At 52.0% G+C, this 23,311-nt stretch overlaps 1 protein-coding gene across 1 annotated transcript in view; it reads left to right on the top strand.

The window, feature by feature from the left end:
* The first annotated feature begins 551 nt into the window (after positions 1-551).
* The window catches only part of CAPN5 (calpain 5), a 42,633-nt gene continuing 19,873 nt past the window's right edge, over positions 552-23,311 (top strand). The window contains exons 1-2 of the mRNA XM_082490626.1: positions 552-728; positions 21,431-21,562. Coding sequence (XP_082346752.1) covers positions 567-728; positions 21,431-21,562 — 294 coding nt within the window. The 5' untranslated portion in view covers positions 552-566. The remainder of the gene's footprint in view (positions 729-21,430; positions 21,563-23,311) is intronic.

The following is a 23,311-nucleotide window of genomic DNA, read 5'->3' as shown; positions in this document are numbered from 1 at the left end:
ACTGTAATGCGGGGCTGCAGGGTGGGGGGGCTCTGGGTAGGGCTCAGCCCCCGTAAAACCTGCGCACACCCAGCTTGCAGGGGATGTCTTCTCCTCCTTTGCCTCCGAGGGCTGTGTTTTTCCCAAACGAGTTACAAATTCACTAAAAGGCAGGACACCAGTTATCGTCTCCTACTGTTCCTGTTTTGGTGGTGTTTGGCCAGCTCTGGGGAAAATGGGAGTCCCACGTCCAGGGGATCTGCAAGGTGTGCTTGAGCTTTGAGGAGTCATCCATATCTCCTCGTTTGGATGCAGGATTTTCCCTGCCTGTTTAAATTGGTGATGGAGCACAGTGATACCTCCTGGAGTGAGCAAGAGGTGCTTCATGGGACTATAAAATGTAGGGTCTAGCAATGTAGGAGACCCAGATCTGGGGGAAGGCAGGGACAGAGGATGGGTGGTTGTCTCCAGCCATGATGTCTTGGTCCTGCCACCCAGATGCTGTGGAGGAGGATCAGGTGTCCCTGGCCAGACCCTGCCCTGTCTCACTCCCATTCTCCCTGTCCTCCCAGGGCCGGTGGGGAAGGATGTTTTCCTCAGTGAAGCCATACGAGAACCAGCGCTACGCCTCCCTGAAGAAGGAGTGTCAGAGGCGGAAGCAGCTCTTCGAGGACCCGCTTTTCCCTGCCAACGACGACTCGCTCTTCTACAAGTCAAGGATCCAGGGCATCCAGTGGAAGAGGCCAAAAGTAAGTGCACCTGTCCCCTTGCACCTCGACATTGCTTTACACCATCTCTCCTCTCAGGCACCCCCAAAAATGCACCTCCTTCATCAAGGGTGCCAAGCCCCAGCCGATATCTCCTCTCCCCAGCAGGGTTTATTTGCCTGGGCTCGGCATCATGAGCTTCTGGGATGCCAGGGAGACCTGCTGTGCCCAGGTCCAGGCTGTTCTGCCCCCAGTGAAGTCCAGGAACAAAGGAGGCTTCTCCGTGACTCAGTTTCCCCATGCATAAAACAGAGAAATAGTTTGCAGCCAGGTCGGCATTGGATGCTCTTGTTAAGCCTGGTGGGTCCAGCAGGGCAAAGGTTTATCTGTGCATACTCTCGGTGGTCCATTTCAAAAGGGAAAAGATGATAAGTCTTGGGTAGGTGAGGTGGGTTTGGGGTCTTTGGGAGGTAGGTGGTCTAACCCATCCTTCCTCTTCTGTGGAAAACCCATGTCCTCTGCATGACCTCTGCAAAAAACACTCTGCATGTCCTCCACGCTCTAGGCAGGTTGTGGGATGCTGGGGGTAACGTCACCTGTCCCCAGTGCTGCTTGTCCCCTTTCTGCTGCCCTCAGTGCCCAAAAGATGCACATATGGTCCTGAGGGCACGATGTCTTGGGGAATTTGTATGCCCTGGTATGGCCATCTGCTTGGGGTTGGCCATGAGGCCACTTCTCCGCCTGCCATGAAATACAACGCGTCACAGAGAGCAACGATAATTGCGACTGGAGAGAGGCAATATCACGGCATAGAATCATAGAATCATAGAATGGTTTAGGTTGGAAAGGACCTTGAAGATCATCGAGTTCCAACCCCCCTGCCATAGGCAGGGACACCGCCCACCAGACCAGGTTGCCCAAGGCCACGTCCAGCCTGTCCTTGAACACCTCCAGGTATGGGGCCTCAACAGCCTCTCTGGGCAACCTGTTCCAGTGCCTCACCACCCTCAAAGTGAAAAACTTCTTCCTAATGTTTAATCTGAACCTGCCCTCTTCCAGCTTAAAGCCTGATTGTCCTTCCTTGCCTGCCTGGAGGAGCAGCTCCCGCTGCCCGGCCCGTGCTGTTTTGCACGCAGCCTGGTGGCATTTCAGCGTGGCTGGGTCGCCTGAGCAGCCGTTGTCCTCCTCGCCCCCACCGACAGCCCAGAAGATCAGCTGGCCTTTTGCGAGACAGTGCCGTGTCTGTCTGGGTGAGGGCAGTCCTGGGAGGGGAGGACAAAAAGGCGTTGTGTGAAGGGAGGGATGGAGCTGAACTGACTCTTTCTGTGTGCCAGGAGGGGCTGAGCCCCCCAGCATCCCGCTGGGCTTCTCGTGGGAGGAGGTCTTGCTTCCCTCTTCTCTGCTTTGGGCTCTTCCATGCCAGCTCTGCCTGGACATGGGGTTTGTGCAAAGGTTCTGTGTGGGTTTTAACTTATTCCCTTGTCCGCTGGAGTGGAAAGATGCTCTGTGCACAGCTGCCTTCTGAAGACAGGGCCCACCACGGTGTGGTGTCATTGTGGAGGACAACATGAACGCACCTTGCACATCCTATTTATATTGCAGATAGGTGTGACTTTCTAAACAACTTTCTCTGGGACGAAAGGGTAGGGATGTATTTCACACCCCCTTTGCTGGTTTGCGTTCAGAGACACACACGTTATTTCCACCCCGTGTCTAATGGCAGAGGGTTGGAGCTGTAGAGGGGCAAAGTTTGCTCATCTTCTGCTGAGCATCTATGTCTCAGAGATTTTCTCCATCGATGTTTCTGGCTTTCAGCTCACTTTCAGCCCTTGGTGTTCAGGCATGCAGCATCCACTCTTGCTCAGGAAGACATGAGGTCAGCCAGCAAGGTATCGCCCTCTTGCTGCCTTGCTCTGGAGAGCACGAGGTCTTTCTAAGAAAGCTTTCCCAACCTCCTGCTCTTCACCTGCAAGGTGACATGCTCATCTAGTCCAAGCCCGTCCCTGCTGAAGAACAGAGTGAATTCAAGCTCTTTCCAACCATCCAACTCTGCAGTTTTGTAGAATCGTAGAATAGTTTTGGTTGGAAGGGACCTTTAAAAGTAAAAAATTAGCAGAGGATGGTTGAGCTCTTTCTGGCATGGGCTGGCAGTGGGAATGGGTGGTGGCAGCAGGTCCCACAGGCAAGCAAGGTCCTGTGCGCTTAACTGGAGGTGGAGATGGTCCTTCTTGCACTGCTTTTGCGCCAGACAAAGGGAACTTTGCCAGCAATTTCAGCAGCAGAAGGAACCCGTGCTGAGCAATAGCAGTCTCCTGGATGGTGTAGTCTGGTAGCATGGTCTGATCAGACCTGTCTAGCTGCCCTGACCACAAAATTGCCATAAAAAAAAGAATTTGAGCTGACGTGCCCTGGCTACTGCTGAAGTTTCCAGAGGCCTCTTTCTCTAAAGGACTTCTCCAGGTTCTTTCCTTTCAGCTGTCCACTTTGGCAAAAGTGGATTTCATAGGGAGAAGAACTGTTTTGTGCCAGCCAGCCAACTCAAAGTGACATTTTTAGTTGCTGGACCCAAATCTGCCTGAATTCATACCAGCTCTCTAAGGGAGAAAGCCCAGCAAGAGTCCCCAGCCTCTTCTGCAAGAAACCAAACGCGGTGCATCTGGGTGTCGGGGATCTTGATATATATATCTCACCACTTTGCTGTCTGGAAGAGAGCTGGGAAACACCATCGGCTTCTCCAATTTGATGCAGTGTTCAGTAGGGTCCAAAATGTCCTTGAAATTCAAATCAACTGCTCTGCTTGTGTGGTAATCACATGGTGCGGTTATTAAGCCACGCTAAGTCCTTACAGCATCTTCTTTCTATTACAACCAGCAATTCTTTCCTTAGGCAGTCACATTTTATTCTTATTTAGAAAAAAAAAAAACAAAAAAAAAAAACCAAACCAAAACAAAACAGAGTGATACTCTCGACTTTTGGCAAGTGCTGTTTGGGGAAATTCCTGACCCAGAAATGGAGTCTGCCCGTCCCGGGGACGCTGTCTGCAGGGAGGGGATGGTGTGTACACAGCTCTGTTATCGCTCAGGGCCGCGGCCATGGTTTGTTTTGGAGAGTTTCAGCTGAAACTGCGTGATAAAACGCCAGAGCTCATGGTGCCTCCAGCCTAGCTGTGAGAGGGGAGCAAGTGGAGAGCAGAAATAAAAGGCATCAGCTGTTAAAAATACTCGTTTGCTTTCTCAGAAAGGTTGTCGCTTGTGGTCTATGCAGAGAAGTGACACATAGGAGCTGACTTTTTCAGGCAAAGCGCCCATATGTGAAAAGTAACTGTAGTGAACCCACTGGGGTGGTGGGAATGAGCTTTGGCAGAGGCGGGATCCCATTCCCATATATTTACATGGCACTAACACAGATCTAAACAGCCCATAGAATCACAGAATGGTTTGGGTTGCAAGGGACCTTTAAAGACCATCTAGTCCACACTCCACTGCCATGAGCAGGGACATCTTCAACATGATCAGGTTGCTCAGAGCCCTGTCCAACCTGACCTGGAATGTTTCCAGGGATGGGCCACATCCCACCTCTCTGGGCAACCTGGGCCAGTGTCTCACCACCCTCAGAATAAAACATTTCTTCCTCATATCTAGTCTGAATCTCCCCTCTTTTAATTTAAAACCATTACCCCTTGTCCTATCACTACGGGCCCTGCTAAAGAGTCCCTCCCCAGCTCTCCTGGAGCCCCTTTAGGCACTGGAAGGGGCTCTGAGGTCTCCCTGGAGCCTTCTCTTCTCCAGGCTGAACCCCCCCAACTCTCCCAGCCTGTCCTCCCAGCAGAGGGGCTCCAGCCCTCCCAGCAGCTCCGGGGCCTCCTCTGGCCCCGCTCCACCAGCTCCATGTCTCTCCTGCGCTGAGGCCCCCGAGCTGGAGGCAGCACTGCGGGGGGGTGTCCCCAAAGCAGAGCAGAGCGCAGCAGAGGGGCACAGTCCCCCCCTCGCCCTGCTGGCCACGCTGCTGGGGATGCAGCCCGGGGTGCCGGGGGCTCGCTGGGCTGTCGGCGCGCATTGCCGTGTGTGTGTGTGTGTGTGTGTGTGCATCCCAGGCAACCAGGACCAGCCCTCATCCTTTCAGCTCCTCCATGCGCTCCCCAAGCCTGAGGTTGTTTTGGGAAAGAAAAAATAAATAAATAAATTAAGAAAGAAAAAAAAAAAAAAAAAAAAGCAAGCTCTGCAGTGCTCTTCCTCTTGCTTGAGGTTTTTCTGGGGGAAAACAGAAGGCTGAAGGGCTTTGCCGGAACAGCTGATGAATAACCCTTCCCGAGTCAGGCTATTTTGCTTCAGCTTCCTCCCGCATCTGGCGGTGCAGCGTTTCCTGGACCAGGCTCAGCCTTGTTCTTTCCAGCGGGGTGTCCTCCCTCCCTCCCCGCTCTCCCCTGGCCTCCGGCCCCACGCTGGATGCCAGATCTGTGCAGCGGGAGCAGCTGTTTTGCAGCCCTCTGATTGGGCTTTGGCTTCGGCGGTTGTTTGCCGGACGCCTTCGTGATGCGGCACGGCGAAGCCAGAAAGATAATTGCTGGAGCGTATCGGAGGAGGTGGGGGGGGAGGGAAGCTGTAGCATCAGCCTGAGAGCTGGGAAGGGGGTCCCAAAGATGTTTTTTTTTTTTTTTTTTTAGAGTATCCACTTAAAAATGAGACTGGCTGCTCATCGCTGAGCCAAAGCCGATTTTGGAGCTCGCTAGGGCAGCACCAGCGGCTCCTTCAGGCAGAGACACTTGGCTATTGTATTAGACATTAAACCCAGTGTTTTGGGCTAAGTTTTTTGGGCTAAGTTTTGGGCTTGAACCTCCTTCTCCCTCGCCCTCTGCCTGCTGCCATATGAAGGTGAGGGAGGTCTCTGTATTTGGGCAAATCGTACCACCCATAGAGGAAGTCTTATCCTCCATCTACGGGTTTTGCCCCCCCCCAGCGGTGCAGGACGGGAGTGGGAGTTTTGGGCTGTGCGTTGGTGAGCCGGTGTGGTCTTTTGGGAGCTAGGTCAATGGGGAAGGGTGGTGCTGAGAAGCAGTGAAGGGGATGGCTGAGATGAAGGCTGGGAGGCAAAAATAAAAGGGGGGGTCTGGGGCACCCGGCTGTGTCCGTTGATCTCCTGGGGAGAAAAAAAACCAACAGTGATGGCCCAGGATGGAAGAGACTCATCTACCCTGTGGGAAAACAGTTCATTTCTTCTAATCGTCACTGTCCCAAACTCTCTTCTTGGGTACAGGCCACTTCAGTGATGCCATGGGATTGGTACTGGGTTAAATTAGGGTCATTAGTGCCCCTGGGCCTTATCAAGGGCTTGCTTTCTCTCTGCAGCAAGGATGTCCCCGTGGTTCAGGTTCAGCCCCACCAAGCTGTTGAGACTGGTCACCAGGCAGGACAAATTTAGGCATCACTATGCTCCTGTGGGAAGCAAATGAAGCCCGGTGGGAGGCTTGGGCCATGCACAGACGTGACGTTGAACCCCGTGAACTGCATGCTGTGGTCCTTCAGCTCTTCCCAGAGAGCAAGGTTGAGCCTGGAGAAGGTTTTCCCCCTCCTGTCCTGGTAGGCAGAGTGGGCTGCTGTGTGCTGAGTGTTTCCTTGTCCCCAGCAGTGTGTTGCAGGACCTTGCAGAAGCACTGCGTGGTCTTCTCTAAGATGCAGGGTGGTTGGGACAAGAGATCCCAAAGGTACCCAGAGGGGACCAGGTGGCAACTCCATGCTAAGCTGCACCAAAGATGGTGTAACGAGAAAGGCTGTGACAAAGCACGAGGGTTTCCAAGCAGGCTGTTGTCACAGTGACTGGGTGGCTCAAGGTGACGTGCAGCGATGGTTGAACCTGAGCTGCGCCTCTGCACTGTGAGTTCAAGCCTGGCTGGTTGCAACCACCAGAGAAACTCTCTTGGAAGAAGTCTACACCCTCCCGTCTCCAGGGGAAGAGTTTTGCCCTCCAACCCCGTTTCGCAGTATTTTTATATCTCTCCAGCGTTTGCTTGCAAGTGCCGCATTATCTCTGCAGGGATTGTCAAGGGAGGTTGTCACTGATTAAACAGCATAAAGGTAAATTCTTGCTAAATGGCGATATTATTTTGTCTGGGTGAAGGCAATGTCATTTGGAGGGGAAAGTCTAAGAGTCAGAGTAGTTTTGGGGGGGACAGAGAGGCCAAGTGTTTTGGGGAGGGTTGTGAGAAGCAGGAGGTCTTTGGGCAGTAGGGCCACAGCATTTTCAGCCCTACTGGGGAGAGGTGCTCTTAATCACAGCCCTGTTGGTTTTGGGGTTGTGGTTATTCTTCCAGCCAGACAAGAGGAATCTTGCTTTAGAAACTGAGAAAAATACTATTTTTCAGTATTTACTTCCCTGTCAGCCTAACGTATATCTAGTCTGACTGGCGTATAGGGGTTTTGTCCATTTGTCGTGGTTTGGGCACGTACTTTGGTTCAGTAAAATTACCAAAGAGCAAATTGGTTCTGTTTTACCTCAAACCAGGGCACCATCATATCCATTGTCTCCTGAATTCAATGCTGGTGTATTTGGAGGGTGAGGAGATGCCGCAGGATGGGGGAGCATCTCTCAGATCCCCCTTTCCTGGAGCTATTAAGCACTTAGCTCCTTTCGCTTGCCGAGTGAGGGTTATACAATCAATCCCCGCGGGGTTTTCCTGGAAGGGGAAAGGAGTCAATGAACTAATTCACTAAAAGCAGGACCGGCACTTGCCTGCCCGCAAGTTTCTGCATTAAAAGGTCTTTTCCCCAGTGTATAGCGCAGGCTGGGAAGCTGGCAAAAACACAAGGGGGAAGATAATGGGGAAGACAGAGGTTAAGTTCATGCAGTTCTTTTGCTCTGAGAGCTCACCCGGAGCAGGCGCAGGGAGGCAATTAAAATGGTAATGGTCTTTGGGAGCAATAACCTTCTGGCGCCCTACCTGGACCTTCTTCTGCCAGAAATACTAACCTCTGGCACCTGTGCTCCAGGGATGTCTTTGCTCAGCTTTTGGCAGCTTTTTGGCCTGTCTCGCTGAGTTTTGGTCCTGCCGGGAGGATGCTCATGGTCAGCGCTGAGGTGGTGTCTCCTCTGTGCTGCTGGATGGACTGAGGGACCGTCTCCTCTGAGCAGAGTCTGTCATCTGTCTGCGATCCATCACGGGAGTCAGAGTCCTTCCAGACCTTTGCGCTTCTCAGCTTAGGGATTTATGAGCCACCTGCCCGTTAATTTATCTGCCATTTTCTGTAAAGCCTGGAGCTGATTGCCAGTCTGGTTGCTTCTTGCCAGCAAAGGATTTGGTCACCATTTAATGCAATTTCTGAATTGATCTTGTTTTTACGTTTTTTTAAGCCATTCACCGGCTCCCCCCCCCCGTCCCTTCCCCTCATGGATGGACAAGAGGATTTTTGTTATTATTTACCTTTATTTTAAAAGGTCTCTCCTCCCCTTGAACATGATGCTGACCCTGCCTGTGTCCCAGCACATCTCACCAGGTCCTCCCAGGGCCACGGGCAAACACGCTCTCCCCCTTTGCCCCAAGGAGGATAGGGGATGATAAGCTGCCCGGCGTGAGTATGGCTCACCGCAGCCTTTGATAAGAAATTAGCCAGCCCGTCTGCTCTGTCCTCAGCGTCCGAAGGACACAGCCTTAAATGCAAAAGCAACAGTAAAATCAGTGGATTAGATTAATTGCCTGCTTCTTAATGCAACTGCGCATCAGTGTCTAGAAATTATTGTATCTGTAATGGGGGAAGAGCGTAACGATAGCAGAGGGTGTCGCAGAAAGGAGCCCTGGGCATCCACCACCCTCTGCGCTCCGTGGTAGGGAATGGTGCAAATCCTCCCGGATTTGGCTTCTGGGGTGCCGGCGGGGCACATTCAGCCTGCGGAGGAGGTACCGAGCTGGTTATGCCTTGGATCAGCCCAGGCTTTTAATTTTGGTGCAAGCTGGGAGGTGCTGCACCGCCTGTGGGCTCGAGTTTATGAGCCCTGGGAATGGGTGGGATTTTGGGGCGATTTGCCTGTGTTAAGGGCAGGCTCGGCGCTGCTGGAAGAAGTGCCTTTCGCCGAAGCCCTGGCAAAGTCCCTGTGCAAAGACTCCGTTAGACATGGTGCTGCCTTTTGCGGAAGGAAAATAAAACATGGGGTGCGGTAAAACCGAGGGCCGATTCCGGCTGCTGCAAGAAGTGGTTAAAGAAAGAAACAAATAGGAGGAAGGGTCGGTGGGAGGGCGACAGCCGGAGCCACACTGGCCCTGCAGAAAAGGAGATGTTTCCTTGGTCTGGCAAATTCAAAGCCAGAGGGAACCGTTGTCGATGCGTCAGCTGATTTCTGCGTAACGAGAGGTCACGGCACTTCCTTGAATTAATTCCCTGTTGAACTAAATTTGACCTGTTTCCTCTGAGCACCGTCCGGTTCTGTTTTTCCAGGAGAGGAAAATCCACCGTGGCCCTGAATCACTTGCTCTAAAGACCAGTCCCCACCTCAGTATTTGCATTATTTATTTATTTATTTATTTTTGGTTTTTTTTGGTTGTGACTTGTCTTAGCTTCAGCACACACCCCCTGGATCCTGTGTGCACACTCACTTCTGCATTTCTGTTCCCTTTAAATATATGGTAACCTTCTAACGCATGTACGGTTGGAGCAGAGGGACACCTATACCTGTAAAGAAGCAGAGACAAACCCTCTCTGTATCATCTTCCCTTCTTGCCTCGCTCAGCAGCGCCTGGACTCCAGTCCAGGAACATCGATGGGTTGACCGGGGATGCAGAAATGAGCTAGCGTCTGTCTTTGTAAACACCCCAGGGCAAGGGCTTGTCCTTTTCTTGCTGCCAAATGGCTGACACCATCTGAGTGATTTGTAGGCGGCATTAAATTCTCTGTTTTTTTTTTTAAAATAAAAACCCAACACCGTTTGACATTAAGTGGCATGGCACCGTTTTTCCTCTGATACATTTAATTTAACATAGCGAGTGGGTGAACATCGCCCCAAAGCCCTGCGAAGATCCCGAACCTGTGTATGAGTCAGGCTGAAACGTGCAGCCCAGGGTAGGGTGGGTTTTTTGTCCTCAGCGAAGGCACTTGGCCCAACACAACCATTTAGACCTGTGTGTGCCAGAACACCGTGCGATGGCGGGGGATGAATTCCTTGGGATGGTGCTGCCCTGCTTGACCCTCCTACCCACTCTGCTGGCCATCCGTCCCCACGCTGCACACCGTCTCGCTGCCACGTGCGGTTGTAGGGACCCGGTGCTCAGCTCCCTGATATGTCCCTATGGACAACACAGCCTTGAACTGGTGCAACTCGTGGGAGTGGAGGAGAATGGAAAGCATCCTTGAGAAAGGACAAAGCCTTGAGGTGCTGGCAGTGCCCTGGAGCAGAGCACAGGCACTCGGTAGCTGAGCTCGCCAGGATCAAGCCTGCACAGCCGGGTGCCAACCTGTGTGATCTGTTGATCCCTTCACATCCTCATCTGGAGGCTTATCTCTATGAAAACCCACAGAGAGGTCCCTTTTAGACTATCCTTTGGCATAGAAAGCAGGGCCAAAAGCATCTCCCCAGGGTGATGCTCTCATGGTCTTTTGCCAAATGCTCTGGCAACTCTGGGGAGTTGGACTAGATGATCTCTAGAGGTCCCTTCCAACTCTGAAAACTCCGTGATTCACCTCTTTGTTGGCCCTGGCTTCTCAGGTGCCCTAAAGGACATCAATGTTTCAGCAACTGTTCCCAGTCCCTGTGGGGCAGGGCCAAGCTGGCACCACTTCTCCATTCCTTGAGGCTGGTGGTGTCTCACTCAGATCTCACAAGAAGAAATCACAGAATCCCAGAATGGTCAGGGTTGGAAGGGACCTCTGGAGCTCACCCAGTCCCACCCCCTGCCAGAGCAGGGGCACCTCCAGCAGTGGCACAGGACGGCGTCCAGGCGGGTTTGGAATGGCTCCAGAGTGGCAGACTCCCCCACCTCTCTGGGCAGCCTGTGCCAGTGCTCTGCCACCCTCACAGGAAAGAAGTTCCTCCTCATGTTTAGATGGAACTTCCTATCAGGTCAGCAAGGGCGAGCTGAAGCATCTGTCCCCTTCAGGTGATAGCTGGGGCCAGCAGGAGTTGTGTTGACCAACAAGGCAAGAGAGTGCAGCTTGGGAGGAGTGACCTGTGTGTTCATGTAGAGGTGAAACCAAGCATCCTACATCTTTGATATTTCTAGATCTTTGGGAAGAAACCACCATTCAGTGATGCATTTCTCCCAGTTCCCCTCCAAGAAGGAAAAGGGCGGACAAACCATCTTAAGGGAGAGTTGTCATGGATGGTTAAAGTTTGACTGTGGTCTGATACAAATACCACTGATAAGAGTTATGTAAGAATTAATGATGGAAAATGTAAACAGAGTGCTTAAGAACTGGAGAAACTGGCTAGAAGTGTAACCATACACGTTTAGCGGTGTAAGGCCCATGTAAACCGTGTAGTGAGTTTGTCTGGCGACCCTGTGCTACCTATTGCTGGAAGAGCTTGTGCATGTTCCTGTCTTGGAGCTGCTGCTGCTGCTGTATTTACGTCGTTGTGTCTCTCAGTGGACTGGCAGCAAAATGGGGATGAGTTGAAGGCTTCAAAGTCCCGTCTGGAAATGCTGCGTATTGTCTGTGTTGTTGGAAAAGCCAAACAGGTCCGGAGGAAATCACCATAGGGGAAAGTGATGTTACGGAGGAGAGATGAAGCTTGCTTGGGTTTGAGAGCTCTGCGAACTCTTGCAGTTTCATGACTCAAGGCTGTGGCCTCATGGGAAGATCCCCGCTGGTTGTTAAATACAAGCTTCATCCTTTTTTGAGGAAACCCCCCTTGGAGGCACCAGCCAGCGCTGGCTAAGGCCGGGTGCCTACAGCCAACCCTGCTGCCAAACGCCGCTCCACTTCCTTCTCTCGACAGTGGCAGGAGCTCAGCCTTTTCCTAGTGGCCGAAAATTGAATCATTTTTTCTCTAAACAATGCCCCTTTTTGTCCTTCCTCCCAGCGTACAGCAGCTCATGAGTCCCCATTTCTAGACAATGGTTTTCTCATAAAGCGGGTTTCTCTGTTTGTAAAGCTACACCCAGGGTATGAATAACCAGAATAGGTGTGGGCTGGAAGTCGTTTCTTTAAATGGCTTAAACTCATCATAACCTCTTCGTCATCATTGCATAGTCGGGGATTAATTTGGACTGTGGTGGGGTCAAGTCCTGGTCTTGGATCAAGGTGCTGCTGTGCTATAAATACGACACAATCACAAACCAAAGGGCAGTTCCTCACCCTGGGACAGTACGGCCCAAGGGGGTGTGGGAGGTTTCCCTGCGGGAGGTTTCCCTGTGGAAAAGTAGTTGGGAGGTTTTGATCTGAGATACGCACAGTGGAGGGTGGAGGTAATTTTCCTTTGCAGCTTCGGGTTCTTTCTTTTCCCATCAATAACCTGGCTCTTAGGATAATTAAAAAAAAAAACAACCACAAAGCAAAACAAAAGAAACACAACAAAACCCCTGCATGATAAATTCCTGTTCCTAAATCCTGTTTCAAGAGATTGGCTTTCAGTAAGACACAGGAATTGGGATTCAGGCAGGGCAGCAGGCATGAGTGCCAAACCTGAACTATGTTGCTTGGAGGCAGAAATGATGCAGCTGAGCTCGTGGCCACATCAGCTGGCTCCAGGATTTCACAATAGCTCTGTGATGAGTGGGTGGTTTGGGACCATTCCTCCCAAAATACTGTGGTTTCTCACAGCAAGGCTTACTTGAATAGGTTCCTCCCTTCCCACCAACACGTCCCCACCACCATGTCCTCCAGGGTGGGGACTGATGGCTCAAAAATGGTGCAAGCTATGGAACATCCTCATGGCTCATGCCTGTGGTTCATGGTCCCTCACTTGTACCAATGTGACTGTGGACCTTCCCAGGAGCAAGTTTGGGGCCTTATGCAGATAGTTTCAAGCTAAAGCAGTTCCTCTGGTTGAGGTTAGATCCTACAACTAGAAGTGCTGGCACAACTGAGGGAGCAGTGTGCCACAATGAGAGGATGGGCTGTGGAGGGTGGGTGTATTTTAAAGCCATGATGCAGCCAAACCAGGGTTGTTCTTCACCCTGTGAGTCCTTAGCGCCGTCCCAAGGGAGCTGGGTCAAGGGAGGTCCGTAGGAGAGCTCAAGACTGGGATATGATGGAGGATGGGGGGGACTTGGGAGAAGGTGGCCAGCAGTGAATGTGAGGGGTTAAAACACCCATGGGGGTTTATTTTTGTTTATCCTTCTCTACCTCTCTGCTGTAGCTCCCTGTAGCTCATACCTACACGTACTGAGCTCTACGGGAAGAAGGTCCAGGAGGATCCATCCTTGAAAGCTGCTGCATTTGCTCAGTGTTCTTCACTTTGAGGGACTGTAGTTGTGTGTACTCGTAAGGGTCAGGCTGGCTCTGGCAATGCAGCGTGAAAAGGGGCCAGGTGACGTCGTTTCCATAAAGGAACAATGGCTCATGTGGTGACCAGACTACATTGGGACTTGAAACCAAGAGGGATCACTTCTGCCTCTGGCTGGGGTGACCTGGGGCACGTCATCTCACTGCTCTGAGCATCCCACCCCCCAGTTTGTCAGTGAGGCGTGGGAAGACTTTCCTGCTTCGGAGCTGAGATCTGCCCATCTCAGGCAGGGCTGTCAGGATCCAGGGAGTATTTTTTCTCAGTGGCTCTGCAGCGAGATGCATCAAAACATCTCACTGGGGGAGAGGCAGCCTGGGCAGGGCTGCGTCTGAACACGTGAAGATGCTAAAAGCCAAGCTGTGGTGGCTTCTGCATCGGTCTTGGGTGGAGACCGAAGAAGTCCTGGGCTGAGTAATGGTGAGGCTTTCCAAGAGTGCATCCTTGGAGAGCTCGGGCCAGAGGAATGGGAACGGCAGGTCCGAGGTCTCTGCACTTGTTCCAGTCTCCTTCCCGTCCTGCTCCCTCTCCATCTGCTCTCCGGGAGGTGCAGGGCTCTCACTGCATGTTGTGTTTCTCCATGTCTCATTGCTTTAACAGAGACCTCTCTGGTGCCTTTGTTCTTTGGCTACCCAGAAGATAAAACCTCAGAGGGACCCGTCGAGGCCGCTAAACCTGCAAATTGACCTTTAGATCTCGTTTGCCACCGTCCCTGCTCTTTCCGGTGCCAAAACAAACGGCACAGGCAGAGTCACGGGGTTGGTGGGGAGTGTGTTTTTTTGATGCCTTCCCTTTACGAGCAAGTCCTGTTTGCTGTGGGTGGAGTGTCCAACGCCCTTTGCATGGGGTGGGAGTTGATAAGACACAAACTGTGTGTACATGGAGATACTCTGGGTGAATTAGCGTTAGTGATGCTTGACTGAGGCAACACCACCCCCCCCCCCCCCCCAAACAGTTTTACAGGGTGTAGGTACTGCCAGCCAAGCCTACCCTTCATTGTGTGTGCAGCTGAGCCACCGAGGGAATTATAATCCCTCTAAAAACTCAGTCCCCTGCGTTTCTGAACTCACCCCGTTTCCCTTCCCTGTGTCACGCTGGTGCAATTGTTTTTTAATCGCCCTTTTTGCAAAATCGCATCCCAGCGCGGGTACCTGCTGCAAGGCAGCGCAGGGACCTTTGTGTCAGCTGTGTCACCGCTGTGCCCGCTGTGGTTGGACGCCTCTTGGCTGTGCCAGTGACATTTGAGACACAGGGTCCTTTTGGGTCCCCATTGCCCGGGAGGGGGGACGCGCAGCCACACTAACAGATTATCTTGCTGATGTGGCAAGTCTGAGTGAAAGCCTCGCTCCTGAAGCAGCCAGGCTCTGCAATGCAATTAGGCTATTCTGCTCCTTGCAAAATCTCGTTAGCGAAAAACGGTCCTGGCGTGCAGCAGATGTTGTAGCTCACATGGTTATTTTCCCCTCCCTTGGCTTTTTCCCTCCCCGCAGCTGGCTTGATGTGATCCAGATCCCCAGTGAATCTCAAGCCCAGAAATCTGCACCGGGAAACACTCATGAGAAGACAGTCGGGAATTAAAAAGCCAATTAGAGGGTGATTTGCTCATTACTACCCTGTGTGGAATGGAACTAGCTGGAGAAGACGAGGATGATATTTTCTGGTTTAAATGCATTTGGGAGGAAAACGTGTGTGTTGGGGTGAAAGAGCACCAAAGGGGAGAGCAGAGGAGAAGTCCACATGCTTTTTGGTGGGAAGCAAAATTACACCGCCAAGTGCAAGATAATTGCACTGATTGGGTCTTTTATTTCCTTAATGGACTTCAATAACCCAATGCCAGAGGGAGCAAACTGGCACAGATCCGTTCTGGGCTCCCATAAACCAGAGCTGGTACCTCTTTGAGGTACCTCTGCGATCAGCCTCTCATCGAGATGGACCTCAAAGTCCTCTCCCAGCCCCGACTCTGATTTCCACCTCTGTCTCACATCCCTGGCAGAAGGAAGGATGTGGGAAGGAGTATATGAATCTCCAGAACTTTGGATCACTAGTTCGGCCCTCCCTGCGTTATCAGGCTGTATCTTTTCATGGGACCACCCTCACAGGTTTTCTCTAAGTAATATTTTGTTGCCTGGAGCTCAGGAGCCATTTCAGCAGCCACTTTTAGAGAGGGCAAATCAGCTCTGATGGTTCTTAGTATCCTTTGGATTCTACAAGACAGGTTTTCCTTGAGGGTGAAGAGGCACGGAAGGCTCTCTTGGCCAAGGTGGAGTTAAGAGCAACTTGGTGAATGTAGTTAAATCCAGTTGGTGGCCAGTCACACGTGGTGTTCCCCAGGGCTTGGTACTGGGGCCAGTTCTGCTTAATACCTTTATCAGTAACCTGAATGAGAGGATTGAGTGCACACTCAGGAAGTTTGCAGATGACACCAAGTTGGGCGGGAGTGTTGATCTGCTTGAGGGTAGGATGAGTCTGCAGAGGGATCTGGACAGGCTGGATTGATGGGTCAAGGCCAATGGTGTGAGCTTCAACAAGGCCAAGTGCTGGGCCCTGCACTTGGGTCACAACAACCCCATGGACGCTGCAGGCTTGGGGAAGAGTGGTTGGAAAGCTGCCTGGTGGAAAAGACCTGGGGGTGTTGGTCAACAGTGCACTGAATATGAGCCAGCAGTGTGCCCAGGTGGCCAAGAAGGCCAAGAGCATCCTGGCCTGTATCAGGAATAGTGTGGCCAGCAGGACTGGGGCAGCGATCATCCCCCTGTACTCGGCACTGGTGAAGTCCCACCTCAAGTACTGTGTTCAGTTTTGGGCCCCTCACTACAAGAAGGACATTGAAGTGCTGGAGCGTGTCTGGAGAAGGGCAACAAAGCTGGTGAGGGGTCTGGAGCACAAGTCTTATGAGTAGCGGCTGAGAGGACTGGGGGTGTTCAGCTTGGAGAAAAGGAGGCTGAGGGGAGACCTTCTCGCTCTCTACAGCTCCCTGAAAGGAGGTTGTAGAGAGGTGGGGGTAGGTCTCGTCTTCCAAGTAACAGGTAATAGGACAAGACAAAATGGCCTCAAGTTGCACCAGGGGAGGTTTAGCTTGGATATTAGGAAAAGTTTCTTCACATAAAGGGTTATCAAACACTGGAACAGGCTGTCCAGGGGAGTGGTGGAGTTGCCATCCCTGAAGGTGTTTAGAAGATGTGTAGAAGTGGTGCTGTGGGACGTGGTTTAGTGGTGGTTTTGGCAGTGTTAGGTTGATGGTTGGGCTCAATAATCTTAAAGGTCCCTTCCGAGCTAGACGATTCTATGATTCTGTGATCAAAGCCATAGTTTCCCTGCAGCCATAGCTTTCAGCTGTCCCCCCTTATTTCTGCGGTTCACCATCTATGTCCAGACTAGGAGCAGCCACAACCCAGAAGCTGGCTGCGGTGAGATGAAGTACAGGATGGACTCAGTGTTTGCTGAAGCCTTGGGTGCCATGGGGTGGTTTGAGCTGGTTCCGTTGGTGGCTGATGCCTGAACCCAAAAGGTCCCCGGGGTACGTGTGTGTGTTTGTGTGCTTCCTCTTCTCTCAGGGTTGCGGCGCTGGGAGGCTGACGTGGTGTTTGCTTTTTGGAGAAGCGCCCACCTGGATAAACATTACCGCTCACCTGGTTTGTGTCTGCTGCACGAGAGGGAGGGCAGGAAACCAAAGTGATGACCTTCTGTGGTCGGAGCATCCCTGCTTCTCTTCTCCCCTTGCACATACAAACCCCAGGCCCTGTCATTCAGTCTGGCTGCAGAAGAAGCTCCTCATTTCTTTCTGCTCTGTCCACAGGAAAAGGCAAACTAAGTTCAATGCTTTTCTTGGCTTTTTTTTTTTTTTTTTTGACCTAATTCCCCTGGTCTGTAGGTCATCGCCCACCTCTGCGTGTGGGCATGGTGCTTCATGTCTCTGAGTGTGCGCTGCATCCTGATGGTGCTCCATCACACGCCAGGGCCCCATTTTGCTCCATGAAATCCTGGGGGCATTGAAGCAGTGCCTTGGTCCCTTGCTCCCACCTCAGTACAGAGTAGAGCACCCGGGGAATGTCATCCCTGAAGACTGAAGGCCACACAGTCTAGACCAGGGCCAAAATGTGTGAGTGGGAGCTCAGCAGCTTCAATGGGGACTGAAGAATCTGAGTAATTTAATATTGGGAAGCTCCAGTCAAGGGGATTTGGGAAACCTTCTGAGAAGGTTTTGCTGGGGAGACTGACCCATGTATGAGTCTTACCCTGATGAGATGAGCTCCGCAGCGCTAGAGCACGGAGGCAATGCTGCCATTCCCTGTGCAAGTGCAGCAAAGGGCCATGAAGATCAGTAAGGGACTGGAGCATCTGACACAAGGAGAAGCTGAGAGAGCTGGGACTCTACAGCCTGTGGCCAGCAGGTCAAGGGAGGTCATCCTCCCCCTCTACTCTGCCCTGGGGAGGCTGCACGTGGAGTATTGTATCCAGTTCTGGGCTCCCCGGGTCAAGAAGGACAGGGAACTGCTGGAGAGGGTCCAGCAAAGGGCTACAAAGATGATGAGGGGACTGGAGCATCTCTCTTATGAGGGCTTTTTTGTCTGGAGAAGAGAAGGCTGAGAGGGGATCTTATCAACGCTTACAAATCTTTCAAGGGAGGGTGCCAGGGGGATGGGAACAGTCTTTTTTCAGTGGTGCCCAGTGACAGGACAAGAGGGAACGGGCACAAACTTGAACATAGGAAGTTCCATCTCAACATGAGGAGGGACTTCTTTCCTGTGAGGGTGGCAGAGCACTGGCACAGGCTGCCCAGAGAGGTGGGGGAGTCTCCCACTCTGGAGCCATTCCAAACCCGCCCGGACATGTCCTGTGCCACTGCTGGAGGTGCCCCTGCTCTGGCAGGGCGTTGGACTGGGTGAGCTCCAGAGGTCCCTTCCAACCCTGACCATTCTGTGAGAAGAGAAGGCTCAGGGGGATCTTAAAGAAGTGCATAAATACCTGACGGCAGGGAATAAAGAAGACAGAGCCAGACTTCTCAGTGGTGCCCCATGACAGGACAAGAGACAGCGAGCACAAATTGAAAAACAAGAAATTCCATTTAAACATGAGAAAATGCCTTTTTTTTTTTTTCATGGTGAGTGTGGTCTAATCACTGTCACATGTTGTCCAGAGAGGCTGTGGAGTCTCCATCCCTGGAGATATTCAAAACCTGACTGGACATGGTCCTGGGCAACCTGCTTTAGCTGACCCTGCTTTGGCTAGGTGGGATGGACTGGATGATCTTCAGAAGTTTCTTCTAACCGCACTTATTTGGTGATACTGTGCTTTAGGATCACTGGGAGTCCACCGGGACTGAGCTAGTGCTTGAGGTTGCTATGTGGTCCTTCTGCAGGGATGCGTGCCACCGCCTCTCTGCCCTTCAGGGTTGACTCTTGGGAAGACTCACTGAACATTTTAGGATTTTACGTTTTGTGCAGAGCTCACGTGGTGTTTCCTTCCAGCCAGACTTGTATATTGTGCTGGGCTGATCTTTGTGCAAAGCATCACTCCTTCTCCAAGGCCTGAAACATCTCCAGGCACCAGGCGTGCAAGATCCTGGGTGAAGGGAGAGGCTGTTGCCCTCTGCCACAGCAGAAGATTGTGGCATTAGCGACCTTCCTGCTCCCAGGAAACTTCCAACTCAGCTGCAAACTGCCATGGGGTTTTGCACATTATAAGTGAAGGAGATTAAAAGTCCATGGGCTGCTAAGTTGTAGAGCAAGTGTGTGCTTTCAACCATGCTGGACCAAAAGCACCTTGAAACGCCACATCCAAGCGTGCACCTGAATGAGCTGCCTGAATTAATCCTTCAAGAACGGTATGCCCTTAGGGACCCATTTGCATTAGTGGGAAGAGAAGCTGAGTCAAATGAGAAGTGTGTTGTGGAGAGGGACCCTGCCCTGGCATGAGCATTTCCAGCCGCGGCACGTTCGTTGCTGCCATGGGTCCAAGAGAGTAGGGTCTAATGAGCTGCGACCCTCATCTCTGCCAGGGCAGGCTGCTCTTTTGATGAGTACATAGGGCTTCCCTCTATTAAAATGAGCTACCATGGGCTTTTAATTTGCAAACTCTTTCCTGGTGATGGGGAAATCACAGCTAACTGGCAACTCTGCTCTTAGGAGAGGTCTCCGAGTGTCTGATACCCTCAGCCCTGTGCTAGTTTCTGCCAAGCAGGATAAGTTTTTCATTCTTTCATATTCTCCCCTGTCTAGGTAATACCAAGCGACTCCTTTTTTGTACACTGCAGATTCACCCAAGGGTAGAAAGGGCAGCTGTGGTCCTCAAATGAGGCAAACCTGGTGCCTTTGCCCCCCAGAGAAGGATCACAAAGAGCTGATCTTGCAGACATCCCCATCACCAACAGACAGGACAGACACATCTCCTGCTGCTGGGTGCTTCCTTGGAGGTATGAAAGAAGAGTTAAACCCCGTTGCTCCTCTCCCATCCCTCTCTGCACTCAGCGATGCTGAGACGTGCAGGTGGCTCTTGCCTTTGGTGGCTGTCAGCTTGCCTCCCTCTAGTGCTTGTCCCAACCTCCTGCAACGCCAGCAGCTGGGAGGGGATTAGTCCTCTCCCTTGGGTTTGATCCCTGCCCAGTGTGCGTCTGGATGGAGCTCAGGTGATTTTTTTATGTGTATGGTGCTGGCTGGGTTAGGTGGGAATAGCAAGAGGTGCTTACAAAGCAGTGATTCCTTGTCCTCCTTAAGATGGGCAGAGGCGATGCAAGTCCTCATGTGCAAAGTTTGGGGGGAACATGTTATTCTGGGTGCAGCCAGCCTGATGAACTGGGAGGTGTGGGGGAAGAAGGAAAATCATAGGATCATAGAATGGTTTAGGTTAGAAGGGAACTTGAAGACCATCGAGTTCCAGCCCCCCTGCCAAGGGCAGGGACACCTCCCACCAGACCAGGTTGCTCCAAGCCCCATCCAGCCTGGCCTTGAACACCTCCAGGGATGGGGCAGGCAACCTGGGCCAGGGGCTCACCACCCTCAGAGTCAAGAATTTCTTCCTAATATCTAGTCTGAACCTGCCCTCTTCCAGTTTGAAGCCATTCCCCCTCGTCCTATCACTACATGCCCTTGTAAAAAGTCCTTCCCCAGCTCTCCTATAGCCCCTTTAGATACTGGAAGGCCGCAATAAGGTCTCCCCAGAGCCTTCTCTTCTCCAGGCTGAACAACCCCAACTCTCTCAGCCTGTCAAAAATCTGCTTTTCCTTTCCCCCCTTCAAATTAAACGTAATAACAACAGTGAAAAGATTCTTTCAACTCTTTGTCTGTCCCATCCGCTCCCAGCCTCCAGCTGGACATGACCTTCCAAACTTAATTGATCAGGAGAAAAGAGTAAAAAAAATGACCAACAGTGTTTCACACAAAGCTTGCTCAACACCTTTTTATTTAAGTGCTTTCTTGGCCAGGCTCTAAGTGGGAGCGGGAAGAAGGGAGGGCAGCCTGGCAGGAGCCGGGCAGAGGAAAGGCGATGTGGTTGGTGCCTGAGTGGTTGGAGGGATGAGCTCACCTCCTAGCTGCCTCCCACCCCAGCTTCTCCGTACATGGTGCCCGTGCACAATCCACCGTGCTGGTTTTGGTGTCAGAATGAGCATTTAATCCTCCTGGCCCAGCTGCAGACCTTTTGCTTCACTGGATTTTCTCCATCTGCTGTGCTAAGACCTGGAAGGACAGACCTCGTGGGTGAGGACACTTGGCTTCTTGCAACCGTGGCTGAGCCCTCAATCTGCGTTGAGCTTTCCTGGGTGAAGTGTCTGATTTAGGCACTGTGATTCCTCATCTAAATGCCTGGCTCTGCCCTGCTCCTGCAGGGTTTTGGTTTTGGATGGATCCACAAGTTCCAGTATGGGAGGCAATGGGTTTGAGTGCTGCTCTCGTGCTCTCCAGAGCCAAATAAGAGAGGGAGAAGCTTGTAAAGCAGTCACAGTGGAGAGAGAGCTGAAGGGCTTATGAGAAATAACAAAGAGTGGACTTAGAAGAGGGGATGGGTCACTAGGGCTGTAATGGTGTGAAAATATACCATTAACACCAAGGATAAATATAGCAAAGCTGTGCTGATGCTGGAACAGAATAGGCATCAGGGCTGGCATCGCTTCGGCAGTGATGCTGTCCACGTCTTCTTGAAAGCAGAAGGCAGGACAGGGTCCTCCTGCCACTGGTGGGATGAGCGAGGCCAACAGAAAGCTGCAGGTGGGATTTAAATGAAGCCTGAGGAAGAGAGAAAGAGCTTGTCCTTTGCCAAGAGGCCTTGCTCCAGATTTCCCTGTCTCCTCGCTTACCCAGTGTGTCTGTTTTTCCCCTGTCCCACAGGAAATCTGCGATGATCCACATCTCTTTGTGGACGGGATCAGCTCCCATGACTTACACCAGGGCCAGGTCGGGAATTGCTGGTTCGTGGCTGCCTGCTCCTCCCTGGCATCCCGGGAGTCTCTGTGGCAGAAGGTAAGCAGTTCCCCATGCCAGGGGAAAGATTGTCTTCCACACTTTGGCTTTGTGTTGTGTTTGTCTGGCTCAAAAACTGGTTCTTCAGGGATGCCTCAGCTCCTGAAAAACTGTTCACGTGCAAAAACCTCCCTTAAAGGACTATCTTTCAAGGGCAAGTCAGTCATCATGACTGCAGTCACATCACACTCAAGCCAAACCCTTGGCCAGTTTCTCCTTAACCAAGTGAATCAAGTCCCGTGCTGTCCTCCAGATCCCAAATCTGACCCTCCCCACTCCAAAATAACCTAAAAACCAACAAGAAGAACAAAATCCAGGATACTCAGCTGCAGCGTTTTGCCCCGTTTCCCTAGTTCTCATGGTGTTACCTCTCTTTGGCTGCTCAGTGTGTGCCCACCTTGGCAATGAGACACCTCACGCTGGGGCAGGTAGGGTGATTTGAGGGTATTAGTATCTCTCCAAGGCTGCTGCCTCCCCAAAGCACCATCCCTGGCATGTCCTGTGGCCGGATTGCACCATGTAGCAGTGCTCCTTCGAGTGTGGGGTCCAAAGGGAGTTGGGTGTTGCAGGCCAGAAAGCCTTGAAGGGGCTGCACTGGAGCAAGGGGCAGCAGACCAAGGGAGCAACCACAGAGGTACAGAGGGGAAGGAGGTCCTCAGCGCCACATCCTTGGACAGTCTGTGCCCATCTCTTCCATGTCCTCAGCTGCAGAAGAGGTCAAGCCTGTGAAAGCCAAGACAAACATGGGCTTCAGTCCCCGGTGCAGACATGTCTCATCATAGGACAAGAGACCAGCAAGTTGCAAGCACTTTTTCATAGAATCATAGAATCATAGGGTTGGAAGGGGCCTCTGGAGATCATCTAGTCCAACCCCCCTGCCAGAGCAGGGCCACCTTAGAGCAGGTTGCACAGGGCGGCATCCAGGTGGGTTTGGAATGGCTCCAGAGATGGAGACTCCCCCAGCTCCCTGGGCAGCCTGTGCCAGTGCTCTACCACCCTCAAGGTAAAGAAGTTCCTCCTCATGTTTAAGTGGAACTTCCTATACTCAAGTTTGGGCCCGTTCCCTCTTGTCCTGTCACTGGGCACCACTGAAAAGAGCCTGGCCCCATCCTCCTGGCACCCTCCCTTTACGTGTTTATAAGCATTGATCAGGTCCCCCCTCAACTGTCTTTTTTCCAGACTAAAGAGACACAATTCCCTCAGTCCTTCCTCATAAGAGAGGTGTTCCAGTCCCCTAATCATCTTGGTAGCCCTATGCTGCACCCTCTCCAGCAGTTCCCTGTCCTTCCCGAGCTGGGGAGCCCAGAACTGGACATGGTACTTCAGATGTGGCCTCACCAAGGCAGAGTAGAGGGGGAGGATGACCTTCCTCGACCTGCTGGCCACACTCTTCTTGATGCACCCCAGGATGCCATTGGCCTTCTTGGCCACAAGGGCACATTGCTGGCTCATGGTCATCCTGTTGTCCACCAGGACTCCCAGGTCTCTTTCTACAGAGCTGCTCTCCAGCAGGTCAGCCCCCAAACTGTACTGCTGCATGGGGTTATTCCTCCCCAGGTGCAGCACCCTACACTTGCCCTTATTGAATTTCATAAGATTCCTCTCCGCCCAACTCTCCAGCCTGTCCAGGTCTCTCTGTATGGCAGCACAGCCTTCTGGTGTGTCAGCCACCCCTCCCAGCTTTGTATCATCAGCAAACTTGCTGAGGGTGCACTCTATCCCCTCATCCAAGTCGTTGATGAATATATT

Source organism: Vanellus vanellus, assembly GCF_965231255.1.
Source record: "Vanellus vanellus genome assembly, chromosome: 1".
Classification (NCBI taxonomy): Eukaryota; Metazoa; Chordata; class Aves; order Charadriiformes; family Charadriidae; genus Vanellus; species Vanellus vanellus.
This window is presented reverse-complemented; position numbering and strand designations above follow the sequence as displayed.